The sequence below is a fragment of the Mobula hypostoma genome, chromosome 1 (genome assembly GCF_963921235.1).
Source record: "Mobula hypostoma chromosome 1, sMobHyp1.1, whole genome shotgun sequence".
NCBI lineage: Eukaryota > Metazoa > Chordata > Chondrichthyes > Myliobatiformes > Myliobatidae > Mobula > Mobula hypostoma.
Window position 1 is genome coordinate 250,894,863 of NC_086097.1, and position 26,753 is coordinate 250,921,615.

Sequence of the window (26,753 nt, forward strand, 5' to 3'; positions counted from 1 at the left end):
TTTGACTTCTCTTGCCAGCCATGCTTGTACTATTTTACCATTTGAGTATTTCTTCATTTTTGGAATACACATGTCCTGCACCTTCCTCATTTTTCCCAGAAACGCACGCCATTGCTGCTCTGCTGACATCCCTGCCAGCAGCTCCTTCCAATTTACTTTGACCAACTCCTCTCTCAAACCACTGTAATTTCCTTTACTCCACTGAAATACTGCTACATCAGACTTTACTTTCTCCCTATCAAATTTCAAGTTGAACACAATCATATTGTGATCACTGGTTCCTAAGGGTTCTTTTACCTTAAGCTCCCTAATCGCCTCTGGTTCGTTACATAACACCCAATCCAGTACAGCTGATCCCCTAGTAGCTCAATGAGAAACTGCTCTAAAAAGCTATCTCTTAGGTTTTCAACAAACTCACTCTCTTGAGATATGTTATCAACCTGATTTTCCCATTCGACCTGCATGTTAAAATCTCCCATGACGACCATAACATTGCCAATTGACTCGCTTTTTCTATTTCCTGTTGTAACCTGTGGTCCACCACCCAGCCACTGTTGGGAGGCCTGTATATGTCTGCCATCAATGTCCTTTTACCCTTGCAGTTTCTTAACTCAACCCACAAAGATTCAACATCTTCCGATCCCATGTCACATCTTTCTGCTGATTTGATGCCATTCTTTACCAGTAGAGCCACACCACCCCCTCCGCCTACCTTCCTATCCCTCCAATATAACGTGTAACCTTGGACATTCAGCTCCCAACTACAACCATCCTTCAGCCACAACATCATACCTGGCAATCTGTAATATTGCAACAAGATCGTCCACCTCATTTCTGATACTACGTGCATTTAGATACAACACCCTGAGTATCATATTTACTATCCTTTCTGACTCTGCATCCCTAATGAATTGATACTCAGCCTGATAGCTGCAACTAAGTCCCATCACCTGCCTGCTCTTCCTGACAGTCTGACTGCACACTATCTTTGCTTTTTTACCATCTGTCCTTCCCTGAGTCCCTTCACTCCAGTTTCCACCCCCCCCCGCCAAATTACTTTAAACCCTCCCTAACAGCTCTAACAAACCTGCCCGCGAGGATATTGCCTGCCCCCCTGGGTTCAGGTGCAACCCGTCACTTCTGAAGAGGTCATACCTCCCCCAGAAGAGATCCCAGTTATCCAAGAACCTGAAGCCCTGCCCCCTGCACCAGCTTCTCAGCCACGCAATTATTTGCCAAATCATCCTGTTTCTACCCTCACTGGCACGTGACACAGGTAGCAATCCAGAAATTACAACCCAGGAGGTCCTGCTTCTCAGCTTTCTACCTAGGTCTCTAAATTCTCGTTTCAGGACATCATTGCTTTTCCTTCCTATGTTATTGGTACCAATACGTATCAAGACAACTGGCTGCTCCCTCTCCCTCTCCAAAATGTCGTCGATGCGATCTGAGGCATCCCTGGCCCTGGCACCTGGGAGGCAACATACCATCCGGGTATCCCATTCACATCCACAGAATCTCCTGTCTGTTCCCCTCACTCCTGAGTCCCCTATCACTACCACTCCCCTCTTCTCTCTCTTTCCCCTCTGCACCATGGACCCATGCTCAGTGCCTGTAATCCGGTCGCCATGGCATTCCCCCGGGAGGTCATCCCCCACCAAAGTATCCAAAGCAGTACACTTGTTTTTGAGGGGAATGGCCACAGGGGTGCTCTGCTCTAACTGCCTATTTCCATTTCTCCTGACAGTCACTCAGCTGCTCACCTCCTGCAACTTATCACCTTTCACCCTTAACCCATGACCTCTAGTTGTAGTCTCACCCAGCCTCAGTGAAAAAAGGCTGCTTGCATTTACCCTATCTATACCCCTCATATTTTGGTGTACCTCGGTCAAATCTCCCATCAGTCTTCTATGTTCTAGGGAATAAAGTTTCTACCTATTCAATCTTTCCTTGTAACTCAGGTCGTCCAGTTGCAGACTGAGACTGAGGTGAGAGTTCCTCCAGATTTTTCTGCTGATCAACAGAACCGAACTTATATCCCCTGCTTCCCTGAAAATCTGAAATTCTATTGATCCCTGTAGTAGAGCAGAGAGCACAACATTTCACAGTGCCGGTGCTCTTGATTGGCATTCCAATTCCTGCTGCTGCTTGTAAGGAATTTGAATGTTCTCCCTGTAACCGGGTGGGTTTCCTCCGGGAGCTCGTTTCCTCCCACATTTCAAAGATGTACGGGTTAGTAAATTGTGGGTATGCTATGTCAGCATTGGAAGTGGCCCCCAGCCCCCAGATTCCCGTCTGTGTTGGTCGTTGACACAAACGCACAGTTCACTGTATATTTTGATGCACGTGCAACAAATCCTGTCTTGACCGAGTCTCCACACCATTCTCAGACTGAAAATTCCAAAGATTCACAATCCTCTAGGAGAAGAAATTTCCTTTCAAGTCTGATGACTGATGTTATGACAGATACCCTTGTTCGAGATGTCTCTCCAAGAATTGTTACCTTGTTGTTGTGGAGAGGCCTGTGAGTTCCTCAGATCCCAAGATCGATGCTGTCTGGAGTTCAGCCATCTGGCACTTAGCTCCTGGTAGGGCCACCCATGGAGTTGAGTCAAGGTGGTGGTTCCAAACAGCAATCCAACCAAGTCCTCAACAGTGGAGCTGGCAGAAGGTGATGACACATCACAACGGCAGTAAAGGTGAAGGATCCCCAGTCGTATTGCATTCCATATTTAATGCAGCAGTTGATAGGTTCTTGATTAGTCAGAGTGTGAAAGGTTATGGGGAGAATGGGATTGAGAGGGATAATAAATCAGCCATGATGGAATGGTGGAGCAGACCTGATAGGCCAAGTGGCCTAATTCTGTTCCTATATCTTATGGTATTTGGGGAAGTGCATTCAGATAACAAATATCATAGAGTTAGACAAACAAACCTGTAGTTAGCAGTCGGTAAATGTGCACAGGCCTCCTTTGACCATCTCTCCAGACTCTGGCCATTGCCTTCAGAAAGAAAAACGCAATTAATTTAAAATTCAACTGGGACAAAAGCAACAACTGAATAGTTCAGTCTCTACCGTAGTCAGATTAAAAATTGTATTTTAAACTTCCAATTACCTTTGGCACAGTGCACCTTTTAAAATATAATGATGTTTAATAAGTCTGTGTGCACAGACAATGAAGCTCCAATAGATAGTGCTTTAGGTCAGCGGTCCCCAACCACCGGGCCGCAAAGCATGCGCTACCGGGCTGCGAGGAAACAATATGATTTGGCGATCTGAGTCAGCTGCACCTTTCTTCATTCCCTGTCACGGCCACTGTTGAGCTTGAACACATGCGAGGTCATTACTCACGCGTCATCCATGTTAGCGCAGGAAGGAGATCAACTCCTCGAGCTTGCAAATGACGGTGGGCTGAAAAGTATGTTTGACATAACATCTCTGCTGGCATTCTGGATCAAAGTCAAGGCTAAATATCCTGAGATAGCCATTGAAAGCACTGAAAATGTTGCTTCCATTTCCAACATATCTCTGCAATGAATGCAACGTAAACTAAATTGCGGAATAGACTGGACATAAGGAACTCCCTTCGAGTATCGCTGTCTCCCATCACCCCTCGATGGCACCGTCTTGTTGCAGGGAAACAAGCCCAGGGCTCCCACTGATTCAGTGATATTGGTGTGTTGCAATGATTTTATATGTTCATACAGGGAAAATATGTCCTGTGTGTTTAATATCCAAACGTTACTTAAAATGTTATGATGCTATTGACTTATAAGTGACTTATATAACCATATAACAATTACAGCACGGAAACAGGCCACCTCGGCCCTTTTAGTCTGTGCCGAACGCTACTCTCACCTAGTCCCACCGACCTGCACTCAGCCCATAACCCTGCATTCCTTTCCTGTCCATATACCTATCCAATTTTTCTTTAAATGATAATATCGAACCTGCCTCTACCACTTCTACTGGAAGTTCGTTCAACACTTACTTCAAGCTCCCCTGTCCCCCCCGATAATTGACATCACTATATTCATGTGAGGAAAATATGCGCTGTGTGTTTAATATTAAATTCGTTAGATAAACCCTTTTAGAAATGAAATTGAGTGTATTAGCTACTTATCACCTATATTCCGGTCGTGATTAACACCCCCACCCCCGAACAGAATCGCCAAAAACGATTTGTAGAAAAAAATCGGCATATACACGCATGCGCACTGGTGCCCGTGCAAGGCTTCATGGTCATGGTCGTCTTTCTTGGGGTAAACACAACATATTGACTGCTACCCTTGTCCGTTGGCAACCCTACCCCGCCCACCCCCCCTCCCCCGGTTGGCCGGTCCGCAAGAATATTGTCAATATTAAACCGATCCGCAGTGCAAAAAGGTTGGGGACCCCTGCTTTAGGTAATCGCATTCAAGTTCATTGTCATCTGAGTGTACAGGTGGCACGGTGGCGTGGTGGTTTGTACAATGCTTTACATTTTAGGTGACCCGGGTTCAATTCTCATTGCTGCCTGTCAGGAGTATATACATTCTCCCATGGCCATGAGGGTTTCCTCCTGCAGACGTACCGGTCGGTAGGTTAATTGGTTCATTAGTCATTGTAAATTGTCCTGTGACTCGGCTAGGATGAAATCAAGGATTGCTGGGTTGCACGGCTCGAAGAGCCTTAGGGGCCAATTCCTTGCTTTATCTAAATAAATAAAATACAGCACTGTGCAAACATCTTAGGCACATATACATAGCTAGGGTACCTAAGACTTTTGCACAGTACTGTAAATTGGTTAAAATTGGAAGGTGGCTGGAAAACAGAAAGAAGAGTACTTAGCTTTTTATTAGCTCAGTAGTGTTATTTCATGACTGGAAAGACATAATATACAGTACTGTGCAAAAGTCTTATGCACCCTGGCTATGTATATGTGCCAAAGACTTTTGCACAGTACTGCATATGAAACCAAATAAACAACATTTCTCTGGAGCACATATATCATACACATAGAATGAAATATTAGAAACATAGAAAACCTACAACGCAGAGTTGTGCTGAACATGTGCCTACCTCAGAAATTACTAGGCTTACCCATAGCCCTCTATTTTTCTAAGCTCCATGTACCTATCCAAAAGTCTCTTAAAAGACCCCATCGGATCCGCCTCCACCACCGTTGCCGGCAGCCCATTCCACACACTCACTACTCTCTATGAGTTAAAAACTTACCCCTGACATCTCCTCTGTACCTACTCCCCAGCACCTTAAACCTGTGTCCTCTTGTGGCAACCATTTCAGCCCTGGGAAAAAGCCTCTGACTATCCACACGATCAATGCCTTTCATCATCTTGTACACCTCTATCAGGTCACCTCTGATCCTCCGTCGCTCCAAGGAGAAAAAGCTGAGTTCACTCAACCTATTCTCATAAGGCATGCTCCCCAATCCAGGCAACATCCTTCTAAATCTCCTCTGCACCCTTTCAATGGTTTCCGTGTCCTTTCTGTAGTGAGGTGACCAGAACTGAGCACAGTACTCCAAGTGGGGTCTGACCAGGGTCCTATATAGCTGCAACATTACCCCTCGGCTCCTAAATTCAATTCCACGATTCATGAAGGCCAATACACTGTACGCCTATTACCATAGCAAGTTAATAAAATCTAATTCAAAATGCATGTGTAGTGTGCAGCACAGGTAAACAGTAAACAGGTCGCTGTTCTAGTGATGAGACCTCGGTGCTGGCAGGGTAGTCATTAGTCTCACAGTCCAAGGGAAGAAACTGTTGTCCAGTCTGGCAGTTCTAGTCCTGGTGTTCCTGTACCTACTTCCTGATGGTAGTAGATCAAAGAGATTGTAGGATGCATGGCAGTCATAGAGTCATCGAGAAGTACAGTACAGAAACAGGCCATTCGGCCCATCAAGTATATGCTGAAACTATTTAGACTGCCTACTCACATTGACCTGCACCGGGACCCTAGCCCTCCAACCACTACGATCCATGTATCTATCCAAATTTCTCTCAAACGTTGACATCGAACTCGCATGCACCACTTGTGCTGGCAGCTCGTTCCACACTCTCACCACTCTCTGAGTGAAGAAATTTCCCCTCATGCTCCCCTTAAGTTTCTTCAGATACGTAAAGTGTAAAAGAGAGGCGAGAGTGGACATCAGAACGCTGGAAAACGATGCTGGAGAGGTAGTAATGGGGGACAATAGATGCTGCTTGGCCTGCTGCGTTCACCAGCAACTTTGATGTATGTTGCAAGTATTTTACATCTGTCTTCACTGTGGAAAACACCAACATTATCATGGAAGCTCCAGGTGTCAGGGGTCACGAAGTGTATGAAGTTATCATTACTAGCGAGAAAGCTCTTGGGAAACTGTAAGTTCTAAAGGTAGATAAGTCACCTGGACCGGATGGTGTAACATAGAAACATAGAAACATAGAAAATAGGTGCAGGAGTAGGCCATTCGGCCCTTCGAGCCTGCACTGCTATTTATTATGATCATGGCTGATCATCCAACTCAGAACCCTGCACCAGCCTTCCCTCCATACCCCCTGATCCCCGTAGTCACAAGGGCCATATCTAACTCCCTTTTAAATATAGCCAATGAACCAGCCTCAACTGTTTCCTGTGGCAGAGAATTCCACAGATTCACCACTCTCTGTGTGAAGAAGTTTTTCCTAATCTCAGTCCTAAAAGGCTTCCCCTTTATCCTCAAACTGTGACCCCTCGTTCTGGACTTCCCCAACATCGGGAACAATCTTCCTGCATCTAGCCTGTCCAATCCCTTTAGGATTTTATACGTTTCAATCAGATCCCCCCTCAATCTTCTAAATTCCAACGAGTACAAGCCCAGTTCATCCAGTCTTTCTTCATATGAAAGTCCTGCCATCCCAGGAATCAATCTGGTGAACCTTCTTTGTACTCCCTCTATGGCAAGGATGTCTTTCCTCAGATTAGGGACCAAAACTGCACACAATACTCCAGGTGTGGTCTCACCAAGGCCTTGTACAACTGCAGTAGTACCTCCCTGCGACTGTATTCCAATCCTCTCGCTATAAATGCCAGCATACCATTCGCCTTTTTCACCGCCTGCTGTACCTACATGCCCACTTTCAATGACTGGTGTATAATGACACCCAGGTCTCGTTGCACCTCCCCTTTTCCTAATCGGCCACCATTCAGATAATAATCTGTTTTCCTATTTTTGCCACCAAAGTGGATAACTTCACATTTATCCACATTAAATTGCATCTGCCATGAATTTGCCCACTCACCCAACCTATCCAAGTCACCCTGCATCCTCTTAGCATCCTCCTCACAGCTAACACTGCCGCCCAGCTTCGTGTCATCCGCAAACTTGGAGATGCTGCATTTAATTCCCTCATCCAAGTCATTAATATATATTGTAAACAACTGGGGTCCCAGCACTGAGCCTTGCGGTACCCCACTAGTCACTGCCTGCCATTCTGAAAAGGTCCCGTTTATTCCCACTCTTTGCTTCCTGTCTGCTAACCAATTCTCTATCCACATCAATACCTTACCCCCAATACCATGTGCTTTGCACGCTAATCTCCTGTGTGGGAACTTGTCAAAAGCCTTTTGAAAATCCAAATATACCACATCCACTGGTTCTCCCCTATCCACTCTACTAGTTACATCCTCAAAAAATTCTATGAGATTCGTCAGACATGATTTTCCTTTCACAAATCCATGCTGACTTTGTCCGATCATTTCACCGCTTTCCAAATGTGCTGTTATCACATCTTTGATAACTGACTCCAGCAGTTTCCCCACCACCGACGTTAGGCTAACCGGTCTATAATTCCCCAGTTTCTCTCTCCCTCCTTTTTTAAAAAGTGGGGTTACATTAGCCACCCTCCAATCCTCAGGAACTAGTCCAGAATCTAACGAGTTTTGAAAAATTATCACTAATGCATCCACTATTTCTTGGGCTACTTCATTAAGCACTCTGGGATGCAGACCATCTGGCCCTGAGGATTGATCTGCCTTTAATCCCTTCAATTTACCTAACACCACTTCCCTACTAACATGTATTTCGCTCAGTTCCTCCATCTCACTGGACCCTCTGTCCCCTACTATTTCTGGAAGATTATTTATGTCCTCCTTAGTGAAGACAGAACCAAAGTAATTATTCAATTGGTCTGCCATGTCCTTGCTCCCCATAATCAATTCACCTGTTTCTGTCTGTAGGGGACCTACATTTGTCTTTACCAGTCTTTTCCTTTTTACCTATCTATAAAAGCTTTTACAGTCAGTTTTTATGTTCCCTGCCAGTTTTCCCTCATAATCTTTTTTCCCCTTCCTAATTAAGCCCTTTGCCCTCCTCTGCTGAACTCTGAATTTCTCCCAGTCCTCAGGTGAGCCACTTTTTCTGGCTAATTTGTATGCTTCTTCTTTGGAATTGATACTATCCCTAATTTCTCTTGTCAGCCACGGGTGCACTACCTTCCTTGATTTATTCTTCTGCCAAACACCCCAGAGTTCTGAAAGGGGTGGCTGAAGAGATTGTGGAGGCATTAGTAATGATCTTTCAAGAATCACTAGATTCTGGAATGATCCCGGAAGATTGGGAAATCGTAAATGTCACCCTAGAAGAGAGAGAGGCAGAAGAAAGGAAACTATAGGCCATTTAGTCTGACCTCAGTGAAGATGTTGGAGTTGATTATTATAGATGAGGTCCCGGGGTACTTGGAGGCACATGATAAAATAGGCCGTAGTGAGCATGGTTTCCTCAAGGGAAAATTTTGCCTGACAAATCTGTTAGAATTGTTTGAAGAAATAACAAGCAGGATAGACAAAGGACAATTGGTTGATATCATGTACTGGATTTTCAGAAGGTCATTGACAAGAGGTTGCTTATCAACATGAGGCTGCTTAACAAGCTACGAGCCCATGGTATTACAGGAAAGATTCTAGCATGGATAAGGCAGTGGCTGATTGGCAAGAGGCAAAGAGTGGGAATAAAGGGATCCTTTTATAGCTGGCTGCGAGTGACTAGTGTTGTTCCACAGGCGTCTATGTTAGGACTGATTCACTTTACATTGCATGTCAATGATTTGGATGGTTAATTTTCAGGTTGAGTCTGTGGTAATGAAGGTAAATGCGAAGTTAGCATTCATTTCAAGAGGACTAGAAGATAAAAACAAGGATGTAATGTTGAGACTTTATAAAGCAATTGTGAGGCCTCACTTGGAGTATTGTGAGCGGTTTAGAAAGGACATGCTGACATTGGAGAGGGTTCAAAGGAAGTCCATGAAAATGATTCCAGGATTGAATGGCTTGTCATATGAAGAGCGTTTGACGGCTCTGGGCCTGTAATCACTGGAACCCAGAAGAATGAGGGGTGACCTCATTGAAACCTATCAAATGTTGAAAGGCCTTGAGCAGATTGTGGAGAAGATGTTTCTTATGTTGGGAGAGTCAAAGACCAGAGAACACAGCCTCAGAATAGAGAGGCCTCCTTTTAGAACGGAGATGAGGAGGAATTTCTTTAGCCAGAGAGTGGTGAATCGGTGGAACCTCTGCATTAAATATACCCAGTGAGGTGGCCTCCACAGATTCACTACTCTCTGGCTAAAGAAATTCTTCCTCACCTTCATTCTGAAGGGACATCCCTCTATTCTGAGGCTGAGCCCTTTAGTCCAGGACTTACAACAAAGGAAACATGGTCCCTCATGTGGGGACATATAAAGTCAGCACAACATCGTTGGTTGACAGGCCTGTACTGTGCTGGAGTGTTCTATGTTCTATATCCCTTAATTCCCTTAAAATCGAAATGGAACCACACTGACATGGCAATAAAAGCCAAACTACTTACATTTCAGGAAAAGAAATATTAATAGTTACAGATTTTTAAAACCATACCTCAAATTAGGTTCCTGAAGGTTGTTATAGCTGGGATGTGGCAGTGGGGATAAGCTCCCACTACCTATTAAAGTGCTCCCAATGGTGTGCATCCCTGGTCTTCCTGTGTGACTAAGCCCAGCAGAACCATTTCTACTGACAGGAGAAGGGGTAAAGTTGGTTACTGCTGCCTTAAAGTCAGTCGCTTTAGGCAGATGGAGCTTGTCAGCTGTGGTTGGCAGCTCACCTAGGAGGAGAAAAACTCTGAACTCAAACATCACTGCCATGGTGGATTTACAGTACGGAAAAAAAGTCAAACTCAAATGGGTCAAGGACAGTGGAAGCAGACAGATCAATTGTTCCTGCCATGTGCTTGCAGATGAAGGCTACCACTTTGTGGAATCGTTTTATGACCTCCATCTTGTGAGATATAGTTGCTTTGTTTTCAGTGTTTCAAAGAAGACATAATGATGCTTCAGGTAATCTGCAGGACTAGAGATCATTTCCAAATAAGAAATTATTTGGGAGATGTTCTTTGATAAAACATAACATGTAGGTTTGTGAATGTTGGGGTTGGTGCCTGCTTGGAGTGATTGGACCTGGTTACTGAAAAGAACAAAGAGCCATAAATTACCAACTGTCACTTGCTGGGAAGAGGGCAATAAATTAATGCTGGCCTGGAGCAGAGCCAATAAAAAGGTGTTGGAGGTCAGACACATGACCTGCAGCCGATGACGCTGGAACGCAATATTTATACTGGGAAGGAACAAGTGTAAAAGTGGACACTAGGAGTGTGCTGTCAGCAATAAATCTCTCAAGAAACCCACCATCACAAGGAAGAGCCCCCACACCAGAGGCTGGGTGAAGAAAGGATCAATCATCTGGCCAACAGAGATCCTCTATTCCAGTGTTATAAATTGGACAAGTGATCTGAGTGAGTATTGGTACAGAGGGAAGAGTAGAATTCATGTTCTAAGTTGTTGGCCTGGGGTCAACACAGTTATGTTGTTGTTTGTGCAGAGACGATAAAGTGTGAGCTTCGATTAATTACGAGTTGCGTAGTGAATTTCCTAACCTAGTTCCGTTAACAAATGGTCAACACCATGAGACCATAAGATATAAGAGCAGAATTAGATAATTCAGCCCATTGAGTCTGCTCCACCATTTCATCATGGCTGCTCTATTTTCCCTCTCAAACACACTCTTCTGCCTTTCCCATAACCTTTCACACCCTGTCTAATCAAGACCCTCGCTGGCTGGTGGTGAAGTGGCACCCTCACTGAAATTTGAGGCAGGTGGTCCAGGGTTCGAACCTGGCCGTCTTCTTGCATGCTTTCTATCCATGTTAGGTTGAGAATCAAGCTAGCAACATGATGCACCATGGAGGAGAACAACGTAATCAAGACCCTATCAACCTTCACCTTAAATACACCCAGTGACCTGCCTCCACAGCTGACTGTGGCAATGAATTCCACAGATTCACCACACTCTGGATAAAGCAATTCCTCCTCATCTTTGTTCTAAATGCACGTCCCTCTCTTCTGAGGCTGTGCACTCTGATTCTACACTCTCCCACTATAGGAAACATCCTCTCTGCATCCACTCTATCTACACCTCTCAATATTCAGTAGGTTTCAATGAGATCCCCCCACCCCCTCATTCTTCTGAATTCCAATGGGTACAGGCCCAGAGCCATCAAACACTCCTCATATGATAACGCTTTCATTCCCGGAATCATTCTCATGAAACTCCTCTGAACCCTCTCCAATGTCAGCACATACTTTCTTAGATATGGGGCCCAAAACTGCTCACAATACTCTAAGTGAGCCTCACTAGTGCCTTACAAAGACTCAGCTTTACATTCCTACTTTTATATTCTAGTCCCTGTGAAATGAATGCTGTTGTTCCATTTGCCTTCCTCACCACCGACTCATCCTACAAGTTCAGCTTTAGGTAATCCTGCATGTTAGATTTTTGAATTTTCTGCCAGTTTAGAAAATAGTCTACACTTTTGTTTCTTCTACCAAAAGTGCATGATCATACACTTCCTGACACTTTATTCCATCTGCCACTTCTTTGCCCATTCTCCTAATCTGTCTAAGTCCTTCTGCAGCCTCTCTACTTCTTCAACACTACCAAACCCCTCCACTTAAATGCCATCAATTCTGTCATCCAAATCATTGACATATAATGTAAAAAGAAATGGTCCCAACACTGATTCCAGCAGACCACTAGTCACTGGCAGCCAAACAGAAAAGGCTCCCTTTATTCTCACTCTTTGCCTCCTGCCAATCAGCCACTGCTTTATCCAGTCCTCCAGAACCATTCCAGAATTTACTGATTCTTGAAAGATCATTACTAAAGCCTCCACAATCACTTCAATTACCTCTTTCAGAACTCCAGGTCCATCTGATTCAATTGGCTTATCTACCTTCTGACCTTTCATCTTCCCAGGCACCTTCTCTATAGTTATAGCAATTGCACTTACTTCTGCCCCCTAACACTCTTGAACTTCAGGCATATTGCTAGTGCCTTCTACAGTGAAGACTGGTGCAAAATACTTATTCAGTTTGTCCACCATTTCATTGTCCCCCATTACTACCATAGTTTTCCAGCGATATGATATCTACTCTCACCTCTCTTTCACTCCATATTTCTGGAAAAAACTTATGGTACCCTCTTTAATATAATTGGTTAGCTTACCTTCATACTTCATCTTTCTCTCTTTATGGATTTTAGTTGCCTTCTGTTGGTTTTTAAAAGCTTCCCAATCCACTAACTTCCCACTAATTTTTGCTCTATTATATGCCCTCTCTTTTGCTTTTATTTTTGACATCCCTTGTCAGCCTGCCTTTAGGATACTTCCTGTTCTTTGGATTCATCAGCTGTGAGACAGGGGGAGCCTACTACATGGGCAACAGCTGGGTCTCCATATTGTACTGGCCTGGCTTACGTATCACGTAGACAGCTGGGACACAATATTCAAAGTCGACCCTGACCAACGGAGGTGTCGAACCACAAATTAACTTGAAATTCATTAATAAAGTTTATTGTATTTATGTAATAAATAACGTCACAAAGCAAGTATTTGAAATTATTTTCTAGAACATTGAACAGGAACGGTCCCTTTGGTCCACAATGTTGTGCTGAACCAATTAAATTAGTAATCAAATAGCCAACTAAACCAGAAGCTTAATCACAATCAGAATCAGGTTTAATACCACTGGCACATGTCGTGAAACTTGTGGTTTTGCAGCAATAGTATATTATGATAAATAATAAAAAACCTATATATATAAAAAACTAGTAAGTAGTGCGAAGGTGAGCAAACATGGAAAAAGAAAAAACTAATCCCTTCTACCTACACAATGTCCATACCTTTCAATTTTCCTCACATTCATACGTTATCTTAAACGTCTCTTAAAAGTCTCTAATGTATCTGCCTCTACCACCACCCCAGGCAGCGCATTCCAGGTACCCACCACTCTGTGTAAAAAACTTACTCCTCACATCTCCTTTGAAACAACGCCCTTTCACCGTAAATGCATGCCCTCTGGTATCAGACATGTCAATCCTGGGAAAAAGGTATTGTCTGTCTGCTCTGTGTATGTCGCTCCGAATCTTACTCTCATAATCTCATAATCCAATTTTGCAGCAATTTTATCCAAAGCTCATTTATTAAATCATATTGTGGTTTCTAATCTGAACAGTTAAGGGATTAGCCAATTTATACTCTTGCTGAAGTTTATGCAATCTTCATTGTCACCAAAGAAGAACTTTATTCCCAAGAGCCTAGAAGATTGAGGTGATATTTTACAGAGGTATATAAAATTCTGAGAGATATAGATAGGGAAAATGCAGGCAGGCTTTTTCCACTGAAGCTGGGTGAGACTAGAGTCATAGAGTACTACAGCACAAAAACAGGACCTTTGGCCCATCTAATCCATCTATTACTCTGCCTAGTTCCACCAACCTGCACTCAGATCATCTCCCTCCATACCCCTCTCATCCATGTTCCTATCCAAATTTCTCTGACGTTGAAATCAGATCTGCATCCACCACTTCCGATGGCAGCTGGTTCCACACTCTCACCACCCTCTGAATGAAGAAGTTCTCTCTCAGGTTCCCCTTAAACATTTCACCTTTCGCCCTTAACCTATGTTGGAAACGTGGAGACTACATTGGGATCAGGAAGAATACCTGGCCAGCACAGACTCCGTTTCCCGGACATTACCTTTTCTCTTCTGCCTGTTCATGGAGGTTTAGGGAAATCCAGTGGGTGTGCTCATAGGTATTTAGTTGTGTAAATTCATGTGTTTTATGAACTGATCCAATAAAGGTACTTGTCAATAAATACAGATTCTCTCTGTGCCTGAATGATCATTATTGTTGAGAGTTAATACTTGAGGGTTGATCCCTGTAGCATGGTCTATATTTATTTTCTATGCTCTACAAATCACAAAAAGCTTCAGTCTTCAGTGGTTATGAAGTATTTACTACAGTCCTCATCTTCTACCTGAGCATCATTTCAAACACAAATGTCAATTAAACGTCACCTGAACATCATTTGCTGGATTCCAGTCGATATCATACAGAACCAATCGAGATGCTCCGATCAGATTTAATCCAACTCCGCCTGCCTTTGAACTGAGTAAGAAGACAAAGTGCTGGCTGTGCTTGCTGTTGAACGATTCCACAATGTGCTGTCGATGGCTGACGGGGGTTTGTCCATCCAGTCGGGTGTAGCTGTATCCAGAGGACTTGCACATTTCTTGCAAGAGGTCCAGCGTCTGAGTGTAGTTTGAAACAAGCACAACTCTGCAACAGGAGAAATTAAAACAAGCAATTTAAACGCCAAGTCAGATTAAAAAGATGAGGGTGTCAAGGCCAAGGGCGAACGACAAACCAGTGTACGGCTCACTACAACGTGAGATTTTACCCGTCTCAGTGCTGAACTGAGTCTACAGCTGTGGCCTGCAGTCATCAACACCCATTTCAGCACTGAAGTGGCTCCACGGCTGTGGCCTGCAGCTATCAGGCTCCTGGACCAGTTACCCCTGTGGCTGTGAACTCACTTTCAGGGAGTCTGCAGTTCATATTCTGTCATTTTTTTTTATTGTTTGCTGATTCTTTTTCTTTCTTTTTCACACAGTGAATGTTCGTGGTGTGGAGTTTTTAGTGGATTCTATTGTGATTTTTGTGTTGTGGCCGCCTGATAGAGATGAACCTCAGGGATGTATACACTGTACATTTGAACTTTCTGAAGCCCCCATATTAATAGTGTACTGTGTGAGAGCATTTCATACAAAACCTGACTGGCATTTTTATAAACATATACAATAGGATACACTCAGTGGCCATTTTATTCAGTACACCTGCTTATTAATGCAATTATATAATCAGCCAATCATGTGGCAGCAACTCAATGCATGAATGCACGCAGACGTGGTCAAGAGGTTCAGTTGTTGTTCAGACCAAAAATCAGAATGAGGAAGAAATGTGATCTAAGTGACTAAAGAGATAATGATGAGCAAACTAGAGGGCCTGAAGGTAGGTAAGTCCCCTGGTCCTGATGGGATGCATCCCAGGGTGCTGAGGGAATTGGCGGAGGTTACAGTAGACGCGTTGTTAATCATTTACCAAAACTCTCTAGACTCTGGGCAGGTCCCGGCAGATTGGAAGACAGCAAATGTCATGCCACTTTTTAAAAAAGGATGTAGACAAAAGTCAGGCAATATAGGCCAGTTAGCTTACCATCTGTAGTCAGGAAAATGCTTGATGCTGTCATTAAGGAAGAAATAGTGAAACATTTAGGAAGGAGTGGTTCCATTAGACAGACGTAGCATGGATTCAGAAAGGGCAGGTCCTCTTTGACAAACTTACTGGAGTTCTTTGAGGACATAATGAGTGCAGTGGATAGAGAGGGGAACAGGTAGCTATCGTATACTTGGATTTCCAGAAGGTGTTCGATAAGTTGCCGCACAAGGGACCTATAAATAAGATATGGATGCATGGAGTCAGAGGAAGTGTATTGGCATGGATAGTGGTTTGGTTAACCAATGGAAGTTGGTATAAATGGGTGTTTCTCCGGTTGGCAGTCAGTGGTGAGTGGGGTGCCGCAGGGGTCGGTGCTGGGCCCGCAGTTGTTTACCATTTACATTGATGATTTGGAAGAGGGGACTGAGTGTAGCGTAGCAAAATTTGATGACACGAAACTGAGTGGAAAAGCAAATTGTACAGAGGATGTGGAGAGTCTGCAGAGGGATATAGATAGATAGGTTAAGTGAGTTGGCTGAGGTCTGGCAGATGGAATACAATGCTGGTAAATGCAAGATCATCCACTTTAGAAGGAATAATAGGAGAGCAGATTATTATTTAAGTGGTGAAAGATTTCAGCATGCTGTTGTGCAGAGGGACTTGGGAGTGCTTGTTCATGAATCACAAAAAGTTGGCTTGCAGGTACAACAGGTTATTAAGAAGGTAAACGAAATGTTGGCCTTCATTGCTAGAGGGATTGAATTCAAGAGCAGGGAGGGTCATCCTGCAACTATACAGGGTACTGATGAGGCCGAACCTGGAGTACTGTGTGCAGTTCTGGTCTCCATACTTGAGGAAGGATATACTGGCTTTGGAGGCAGCGCAGAGAAGGTTCAACAGGCTGATTCCAGAGATGAATGGGGTTAATCTATGAGGAGAGATTGAGTCGCCTGGGACTATACTTTCTGGAATTCAGAAGAATGAGAGGGGATCTTACAGAAACATACAAAATTTTGAAAGGGACAGGTAAGATAGAAGTAGGAAAGTTGTTTCCATTGGTAGGTGAGACTAGAACTGGGGGACATTGCCTCAAGATTCAGGGGAGAAGATTTAGGACGGAGATGAGCAGAAACTCTTTTTCCCAGAGAGTGGTGAATCTGTGGAATTCTCTGCCCAGGGAAGCAGTTGAGGCTTCTTCACTAAATACATTTAAGCTACAGTTAGATAGATTTTTACATAGTAGGGTTATGCGGAAAAGGCAGGTAGATGGAGCTGAGTTTACGGACAGATCAGCCGTGATCTTATTGAATGGCGGGGCAGGCTCGATGGGCCAGATGGCCGACTCCTGCTCCTATTTCTTATGTTCTTATGTGACTTTGTGGAATGATTGTTAGTGCCAGACGAGATGATTTGAGTATCTCAGATACTGTTGATCTCCTGGGATTTTCACACACAACAGACTCTAGAGTTTACAGAGAATGGTGCAAAAAAACAAAAAAAAAAATCCAGTGAGCAGCAGTTCTGTGGGCAAAATTACCTTATGTGAGAGGTGAGGAGAGTGGCCAGACTGGTTTAAGCTGATAGGAAGGCAACAATAATTCAGATAATCACACGTTACAACAATGGGTGTGCAGACGAGCATCGCTAAACACAAAACATGTCGATGGGCTGCAACACAGACCACATAAATACAAGACCAGACAAGCTCGCAGCACGGATAGTACTTGCTCTTGTCATATGGCACCAGCAATCTGTGTTCAATTCCTGCAGCTGTCTGAGAAGTTTGTATATTCTCCCTGTAAATGCGTAGGTTTCCTCCAGGTGCTCCAGTTTCCTCCTTCATTCCAAAGACATAAGGTTAGGGCGAGCAAGTATCTCCACTCTGCCACTCATATATGTGTGACAAATAAAACCAACCTTTAATCTTTATGAGCCTCTGTGGAGCCTCCATATCTGGTAGTGATGCGACCATACATCTATATGCAGTGCAATCACTCCATTCGAGTATGATGTTCTCCTAAGGGGTTGTCTATTGGTGGCTAGAGAGGCCGATCTGGATCCACACATTCTGGGGGGGGGTGCAGTGTGAACAAGAGTAAGTGGTGTCTGTGGTCAGTGTTTGGGTCTTTTGGTTGTTCAGTCTCTCCTTTCACAGCTGCTGCTTGTTCTCAGCAGCACAGAGGAAGTCATTCTCATGTAGAACAGCTCCCTCTTGAACAGATTTCCTCCAGGTGTATCTATTGAGTGTAATGTCTTCCCAGTTTTTAGATACCTTGTTGAATTTCTTCAGGCTGGGTTTGATGTTACCTTTGAAGTGTATCCTTTGCCCACCAGGAGCTTGCTGACCTTCCTTCAAATGCGGGTAAAGGATCTGTTTGGGAGACCATAGGTACAGGGGCAGAATTAGGCCATTTGGCCGATCAAGTCTGCTCCACCATTTCCTCATGGCTGATCCAATTTTCCTCTAAATTCCAATTTCCCGGCTACTCCCCATACCCCTTCATGCCCTGACCCATCGAGAATCTATCAACCTCTGCCTTAAATATACATACAAACGTGGCCTCCACAGCCACCTGTGACAATGAGTTCCACAGATTTATCACTCCCTAGCTAAAGAAATTCCTCCTCATCTCTGTTCTAAAGGGACACCTCTATAATTAGGCTTTGTCCTCTGGTCTTAGACTCTCCCACCATAGGAAACATCCTCTCCACATCCACCCTATCAAGGCCTTTCAGCATTTGATAGGTTTCAATGAGGTCACCCCTCATTCCTCTGAATTCTAGTGAATACAGGCCCAAAACCATCAAACACTCTTCATATGATGAGCCATTCAATCCTGGAATCATTTTCATGAACGTCATTTGAACCCTCTCAAGTTTCAGCACATCCTTTCTAAGACAAGGGGCCCAAAACTGCTCACGATACTCCGTGAGGCCTCACCAGTGACTTAAAAAGTCTCAACATTACATCCTTGCTTTTATATTCTAGTCCTCTTGAAAAGAATGCTAACATTGCATTTGCCTTCCTCATCACAAACCCAACCTGCAAATTAACCTTTAGGGAATCCTGCACAAGGACTCCCAAATCCCTTTGCGCCTTAGATTTTTGTATTTTCTCTCCATTTAGAAAATAGTCACACTTTAATTTCTCCTGCCAAAGTACATGACCATACGCTTCCCGACACTATTCCATCTGCCATTTCTTTACCCATTCTCCTAATCCATCTAAATCCTTCTGTAGGCTCTCTACTTCCTCAAAACTGCCTACCCCTCCATCTATCTTCATATCGTCTGCAAACTTTGCAAAAAAGTCATAAATTCCATCATCCAAAAATATTAACGTATGACGTAAAAAGAAACACCTATCTACGTTACGTGACCATGGTTCTGTTTACTGTGAGTGCCACTTTAAAACCTAGATGAGGCGGGACTATGATGTCAGTATAACAAGCTGCGACAGACCGCTGGGACTTTCAGTAGAGAGAGAGAGAGAGAGGGGGGAAGTTTTGGACCGCAAGCTGCCAGCCGTAGCTTTCTGTAAAAATGCGTAAAGTCTGATACTTTCCCATGCCCAAAGGACTGGGATGATTAATGGCACACCGTGCACAATGGATGTGTGACTGTCACTTTGTATGATCCATATGTAGATTTTGTTGGAGTATCCTGTGGCGACCACTCTTGTTAACCCTTACCTGGATTCAGGTGTGTTAAATGGTAACCACTTGTGCGAAGGGATATTCTGTGACTGTCACTTTGTGACGACTCGACGGATAAGATCTTCGGCGACTGTTACTTCATTTTCCCACTGTGGAACCTGTGGAATTTTTTGTGATCACCTTCTCTTTACATTTTAACATGGATTTATAAATCTCTCCCCTCACTTATTCCGTGGAGTACTGGACCTTTCTAGTTTGCCATCTTAAGACTTTAAGAACTGTTCCTAAGCTTGACGGTTTTGGAGCCACACACACGCATAACACTTAACTTCTGTTTATTTCGTTTAAGTTTCTATATTTTGAGTAGATACTAATAAAGATGGTGGTTTTAACATTAAAACCTGACTCAATTTGTGATCTATTGCTGCTGGTACGTAACATACATCTCTAGAAATATCTAAGAGTCCACTATATATTTGTAGTAATTTGCAAGAGTCTTGAGTGCCATACCAAATCTCATCAAAATCCTACTAAGATATAAAGATGAGGAAGTCTGCCGATGCTGTTGATCCAAAGTGACCCACATAAAATGCCAGAGGAACTCAGCAGCTCAGGGAGCATCTACGGAAATGAATAAACAGTCAACGTTTCTGTCCCAGGCCCTTCCTCAGGACTCAGATCTTCTCACTGACTTAAGTTTTACCATGGCTCCTTTGTGCTACAACTCAGTCAAAGGATGTCTCAGTATCAAAGGCAGTCATTTTGAACAGACATCTGGAACTCAGTTCCATGTCCATGTTTTGATCAAGGCTGTGAAGAAGCTGCAGCTAAGTAGTCCCAACAAAACCCAATCTGGACAATCAGTGAGTGAGGCAATGGCCAGCTCAGGCACTGGTTGTGCTAGCAAGGGTTTCTTCATGATAGATATTGAGTGACTTAACAGTGAAATACAATGTTGGAAAGTGTATGGTTATGCACTTTGGCAGAAGAAATAAACAGGCAGACTATTGTTTAAATGGGGAGAGAATTCAAAGTTCTGAGATGCAATGGGACTTGGGCATCCTCGTACAGGATACCCTTAAGGTTAACCTCCAGGTTGAGTCGGTGGTGAGGAAGGCGAATGCAATGTTGGCATTCATTTCTAGAGGAATAGAGTATAGGAGCAGGGATGTGATGTTGAGGCTCTATAAGACGCTGGTAAGACCTCACTTGGAGTACTGTGTGCAGTTTTGGGCTCCTTATTTAAGAAAGGATGTGCTGACATTGGAGAGGGTACAGAGAAGATTCACTAGAATAGTTCTGGGAATGAGAGGGTTAACATATGAGGAACGTTTGTCCGCTCTTGGACTGTATTCCTTGGAGTTTAGAAGAATGAGGGGAGACCTCGTAGAAACATTTCGAATGTTGAAAGGCATGGACAGAGTGGATGTGGCAAAATTGTTTCCCATGATGGGGGAGTCCAGTACGAGAGGGCATGACTTAAGGATTGAAGGGCGCCCATTCAGAACAGAGATGTGAAGAAATTTTTTAAGCCAGAGGGTGGTGAATCTATGGAATTTGTTGCCACGGGCGGCAGTGGAGACCAAGTCATTGGGTGTATTTAAGGTAGAGATTGATAGGTATCTGAGTAGCCAGGGCATCAAAGATTATGGTGAGAAGACGGGGGAGTGGGACTAAATGGGAGAATGGATCAGCTCATGATAAAATGGTGGAGCAGACTTATGGGCCGAATGGCCAACTTCTGCTCATTTGTCTTATGGTCTTATAATCAGTGACTGATTATGACCTAGTTAAGAGTAGATACCATAGCGGGTCTACTACAGACACAGCCCAGTCCATCATAGACAAACCCCTCCCCACCACTGAGCATATCTACAAAGAGCACTGCCACAAGAAAGCAGCATCCATCATCAAAGACCCCCACCACCCAGACCATGCTCTCTTCTCACTGCTGCCATCAGGGTCCCACACCACAGGGTCAGGAACAGTTATTATCCCCCAACCACCAGGCTCCTGAACCAGAGGGGATAGTTCCACTCTCCTCAACTCTGAACTGATTCTAAAGTCTACAGACTCACTTTCAAAGACTTTCCACAACTCATTCTCAGTATTATACTTTTATTCATAGTATGTCTTCTTCTGCACACTGGCTGTTTGTCAGTCTTTGTTTATGTATAATTTTTTTGTAAATTCTATTGTATTTCTTTATTTTCCTGTAACTGTCTGCATGAAAATGAATGTCAAGGTCGTGGATAATGACATAAACACAAGAGATTCTGCAGATGCTGGAAATCCACGGCAACACACACAGAATCCTGGAGGAACTCAGCAGGTCAGGCAGCATCAATGGAGAAGAGTAAATGGCCGACATTTCAGGCCGAGACCCTTCTTCAGAACTGAGGAGAGAGGGGGGAGATGCCAGAAAAAAGGTGGGGGAGGGGAAGGATGCTACCTGGATGGTAGGTGAAACAAGGTGAGTAGGAAAGGTAAAGGGCTGGAGAAGAAAGAATCTGACAGGAGAGGAGAGTGGACAATAGGAGAAAGGGAAGGAGGAGGGGGCCCAGGGGGAAATAATAGGTAGGTGAGAAGTGGTAAAATGCCAGAATAGGTAGTAGAGGAGGAAGGGAGGGGGACGGTGTCATACTGCATGCAGGTATGGTGACATATAAAGTAAAAAGCTTTATGCTACGGCTCTGTCGAAATGTGCAATATGCAATTTATAGTAATTCATAATAAATAGCATGTACAACAGGACAGTCAATATAACACAGAAATACAATTGTATCAGCATGAGTTAATCGGTCTGATGGCCTGGTGGAAGAAGCTGTCTCGGAGCCTGTTGGTCCTGGCTTTTATGCTGCAGTAAACATAAATAGAAACATAGAAAACCTGCAGCATAATACAGGCTCTTAGGCTCACAATGCTGTGCTGAATATGTACTTACTGGATCCACAAAGCAAGGTCCCCTTGGATCCCATGCTTCCTTACTTTCTCAATAACCCTTGCATGGGGTACCTTGTCAAATGCCTTGCTGAAATCCATATACACTACATCTATGGCTCTACCTTCATCAATGTGTTTAGTCACATCCTTAAAAAATTCAATCAGGCACGACCTGCCTTTCACAAAGCCATGCTGACTATTCCTAATCATATTATGCCTCTCCAAATGTTCATAAATCCTGCCTCTCAAGATTTCTCCATCAACTTACCAACCACTGAAGAAAGACTCACTGGTCTATAATTTCCTGGGCTATCTCTACTCCCTTTCTTGAATGTGAACAATACCTGCAACCCTCCAATCCTCCGGAACCTCTCCCGTCCCCACTGATGATGCAAAGATCATTGCAAGAGGCTCAGCAATCTCCTCCCTCGCCTCTCACAGTAGCCTGAGGTATATCTCGTCCGGTCCCAGTGACTTATCCAACTTGATGCTTTCCAAAACCTCCAGCACATCCTCTTTCTTAATGTGTATACGCTCAAGCTTTTCAGTCTGCTGTAAGTCGTCCCTACAATCGCCAAGATCCTTTTCCATAGTGAATACTGAAGCAAAGTTTTCATTAAGTACCTCTGCTATCTCCTCCGGTTCCATACACACTTTTCCGCTGTCACACTTGATTGCTCCTATTCTCTTACGTCTTATCCTCTTGCTCTTCACATACTTGTAGAATGCCTTGGGGTTTTCCTTAATCCTGCTCGCCAAGACCTTTTCATGCTCCTTCTGGCTCCCCTAATTTCATTCTTAAGCTCCTTCCTGCTAGCCTTATAATTTTCCATATCTCTACCTTTGCCTACTTTTTTGAACCTTTCATAAACTTTTCTTCCCTTCCTGCTAGAGTTTCAACAGCCTTTGCACACCACAGTTCCTGTACCTTACCACCCTTTCCCTGTCTCATTGGAATGTACCTATGCAGAACGCCACGCAAATATTCCCTGAGCATTTTCCACATTTCTGCCGTACATTTCCCTGAGAGCATCTGTTGTTAATTTATGCTTCCAAGTTCCTGCCCGATAGCTTCATATTTCCCCTTACTGCAATTAAACGTTTTCCTAACTTGTCTGTTCCTATCTTTCTCCAATGCTCTGGTAAAGGAGATAGGATTGCGATCACTATCTCCAAAATGCTCTCCCACTGAGAGATCTGACACCTGACCAGATTCATTTCCCAACACCAGATCAAGTACAGCCTCTACTCTTGTAAGCTTATATACATATTGTGTCAGGAAACTTTCCCGAACACACCTAACAAACCCCACCCCATCTAAACCCCTCATTCTAGGGAGATGCCAATCAATATTGGGGAAATTAAAATCTCCCATCATGACAGGCACATCTCCCATTATTGCACAGTTCCAGAACCTCTCTCCCTATCTGCTCCTCATTGTCCCTGTTACTATTGGGTGGTCTTTAAAAAACACCCACTAGAATTATTGACTCCTTCCTGTTCCTAACTTCCACTCACAGAGACCTGTAGACAATACATCCATGACATCCTCTTTATCTGCAGCCGTGATATTATCTCTGATCAGCAGTTCCATGCCCCCACCTCTTTTACTTCCCTCCCCGTCCTTTCTGAAACATCTAAAGCTTGGCACTCAAAGTAACCATTCCTGTCCCTGAGCCATCCAAGGCTCTGTAATGGCCACAACACCATAGCTCCAAGTACTGATCCACGCTCTAAGCTCATCCGCTTTGTTCATAATACTCCTTGCATTAAAACAGACACATCTCAAACCATCAGCTGAGCACATCCCTTCTCTATCACCTACCTATCCTCCCTCTCACCTTGCCTACAAGCTTTCTCTATTTGTGAGCCAACCACCTCTTCCTTGGTCTTTTCAGTTCGGTTCCCACCCCCCAGCAATTCTAGTTTAAACTCTCTCCAATAGCCTGAACAAACCTCCCCGCCAGGATATTGGTCCCCCTGGGATTCAAGTACAACCCATCCTTTTTGTACAGGTCACACCTGCCCCAAAAGAGGTCCCAATGATGCAGAAATCTGAATCCCTGCCCCTTGCTCCAATCCCTCAGCCACACATTTATCCTCCACCTCACTCTATTCCTATATTCACTGTCACGTGGCACAGGCAGTAATCCCGAGATTACTACCTTTATGGTCCTGCTTCTCAACTTCCTTCCTAACTCCCTGTAGTCTGTTTTCAGGACCTCTTCCCTTTTCCTGCCTATGTCGTTGGTACCAATGTGTACCTCGACCTCTGGCTGTTCACCTTCCCACTTCAGGATATTGTGGACGCGATTAGAAACATCCCGGACCCTAGCACCTGGGAGGCAAACTACCATCCGTGTTTCTTTCCTGCGTCCACAGAATCACCTGTCTGACCCCCTAACTCTAGAGTCTCCTATCGCTGCTGCCATCCTCTTCCTTTCCCAACCCTTCTGAGCCATAGGGCCAGACCCTGTGGCAGAGGCACGACCACTGTTGCTTCCCCCAGGTAGGTCACTCCCCCCAACAGTACTCAAGCAGGAGTACTTATTGTTGAGGGGGACAGCCACAGGGGCACTCTCTAGTATCTGACTCCTGCCCTTCCCTCTCCTGACTGTTACCCACTTACCTGTCTCCCGAAGCCCCAGTGTGACTACTTGCCTATAGCTCCTCACTTTTCCTGACCATCTCCAGTTCCCTAACCCAGTCATTAAGGAGCTGCAGCTCCATGCACCTGGTGCAGATGTGGCCGTCCGGGAGACTGGGAGACTCCAGGACCTCCCACATCTGACACCCAGTACAGGACACCGGCCTCGCAGACATACTTCCTATTCCTGCTCTTCACAAGTAACTTATCTCGCCTCGACCCTCTATCGCCGAAGCCCTATTGAGCCAAAGCCTTGCTACTCTGACTCCCTCTACTCCGACACCCGCTCTATAAAGCTATCTTCTTTTAAAATTCTTCATGCTGGTCTAACTCACTAACGTCCACGCGCCTGTGCAGTCATGCCTTGATCAAACAGCTGAAGAAAAAATGCTCTCCTTTTAAGTCCGTCCCGCCAGTCTAACTCGCTGACGTCCACATGCCTATGCAGTTGTGCCTCGATCAAAACGTTGAAGAAAAAATGCCCTCCTTTTAAGTCCTTCCCGCCAGTCTAACTCGCTGACATCCATGTGTCTGCTCAGTCGTGCCTCGATCAAACTGCTGAAGAAAAAATGTTCTGCTTTTAAATCCTTCCCACTGGTCTAACTTACTGACGTCCACGTGCCCGTGCAGTTGTGCCTCAATCCATGCACTCCTTTTCAAAGTTCAAAGTAAATTTATCATCAAGGAACGTATACGTTACCATATTCACAAACGTTTGTACCTTGAGGTTCATTTTCTTGTGGGCATTTACAATAGAACAAAGAAATACAGTAGAATCAATGAAAAATTACACACAAACAAATTAAGACATCTTCGCCAACCAACCCATGGCAAATGCATTCATACATTTATACAATATTTTTACGTGACTATGCAAAAATATTTCTAAAATTAGATTTTCAGATTGCTGAGGCTTTATAAGACCGCATTTGGAGTATTGTGAGCAGTTTTAGGCCCCTTATCTAAGAAAAGATGTGCTGGCATTGGTGAGGATCCTCTGTCTGATGGTCTAAGACTCTCAAGAAATAGAAATCCAGCTCCTTTCCCTACCTTTCAGCTGAACTCTGTGCACGAATGCCTGCTAAAAGATCTCTCAGTACTTTTAGTTTCCCTGAATCCGTGGCAGTGAATACGTCTGGTTCACGGTTCATCGAAAATATGCTGGTCAGATCTTTGTAAGGGTTCATGTCCAACGGTGGATCAAAATTGGGATTTATGGAGCAATTTTCATTTCCCTAAGAAAGTGAAGAGACTCGGGTCATTTATTCCATTTTAATTAATGTGCCAGAAACCAAGATAATTCTTAACAGTGCTTCGAAAGCTTTTCTCTGAAGAAATATTGACTCCAAAGTAGCAGGTTACACTGCTCTTCAATACATTATTCTGGGATATATTTCTGAGGTGCACAGACCATAGACATTACAGCATAGTACAAGCCCTTTGGTTCACAATGTTGAGCTGACTTTTTAACCTACTCTAAGATCAAGCTAACCCTTCCCTCCCACAAAGCCCTCAATGTTTCTTTCATCAATCTAAGAGTTTCTTAAACGTTCCTAATATACTTGCCTCTACCACCACCTCTGGCAGTGTGTTCCATGCACCCACCAATCTGTGTAAAGAACCTAAACCTCTGACATTCCCCCCTCCCCCATACTTTCCTCCAGTCACCTTAAAATAATGCCCCCTTGTATTCACCATTTCTGTCCTGGAAAAAACACTCTAGCTGTCCACTCAGTCAATGCCTCTTATCATCTTGTACACCTCTTTCACTCCAAAGGGAAAAGCCCTGACTCAGTCAACCCTTCTTCATAAGACATGCTCCCTGATCCCAGGCAGCACCCTGGTAAATCTCCTCTGCACCTCTCTAAGGCAAATTCATCCATTTCTATAA

At 44.1% G+C, this 26,753-nt stretch overlaps 1 protein-coding gene across 3 annotated transcripts in view; it reads right to left on the reverse strand.

The window, feature by feature from the left end:
• The window catches only part of rad54b (RAD54 homolog B), a 217,756-nt gene that overhangs the window by 18,664 nt on the left and 172,339 nt on the right, over window positions 1–26,753 (reverse strand). For all 3 annotated transcript variants that reach the window (XM_063042472.1, XM_063042466.1, XM_063042462.1), the window contains exons 10-12: window positions 25,913–26,097; window positions 14,416–14,677; window positions 2,936–3,002 (exon numbers count right to left, since the gene is read on the reverse strand). In XM_063042472.1, the coding sequence (XP_062898542.1) occupies window positions 2,936–3,002; window positions 14,416–14,677; window positions 25,913–26,097 (514 nt within the window). The remainder of the gene's footprint in view (window positions 1–2,935; window positions 3,003–14,415; window positions 14,678–25,912; window positions 26,098–26,753) is intronic.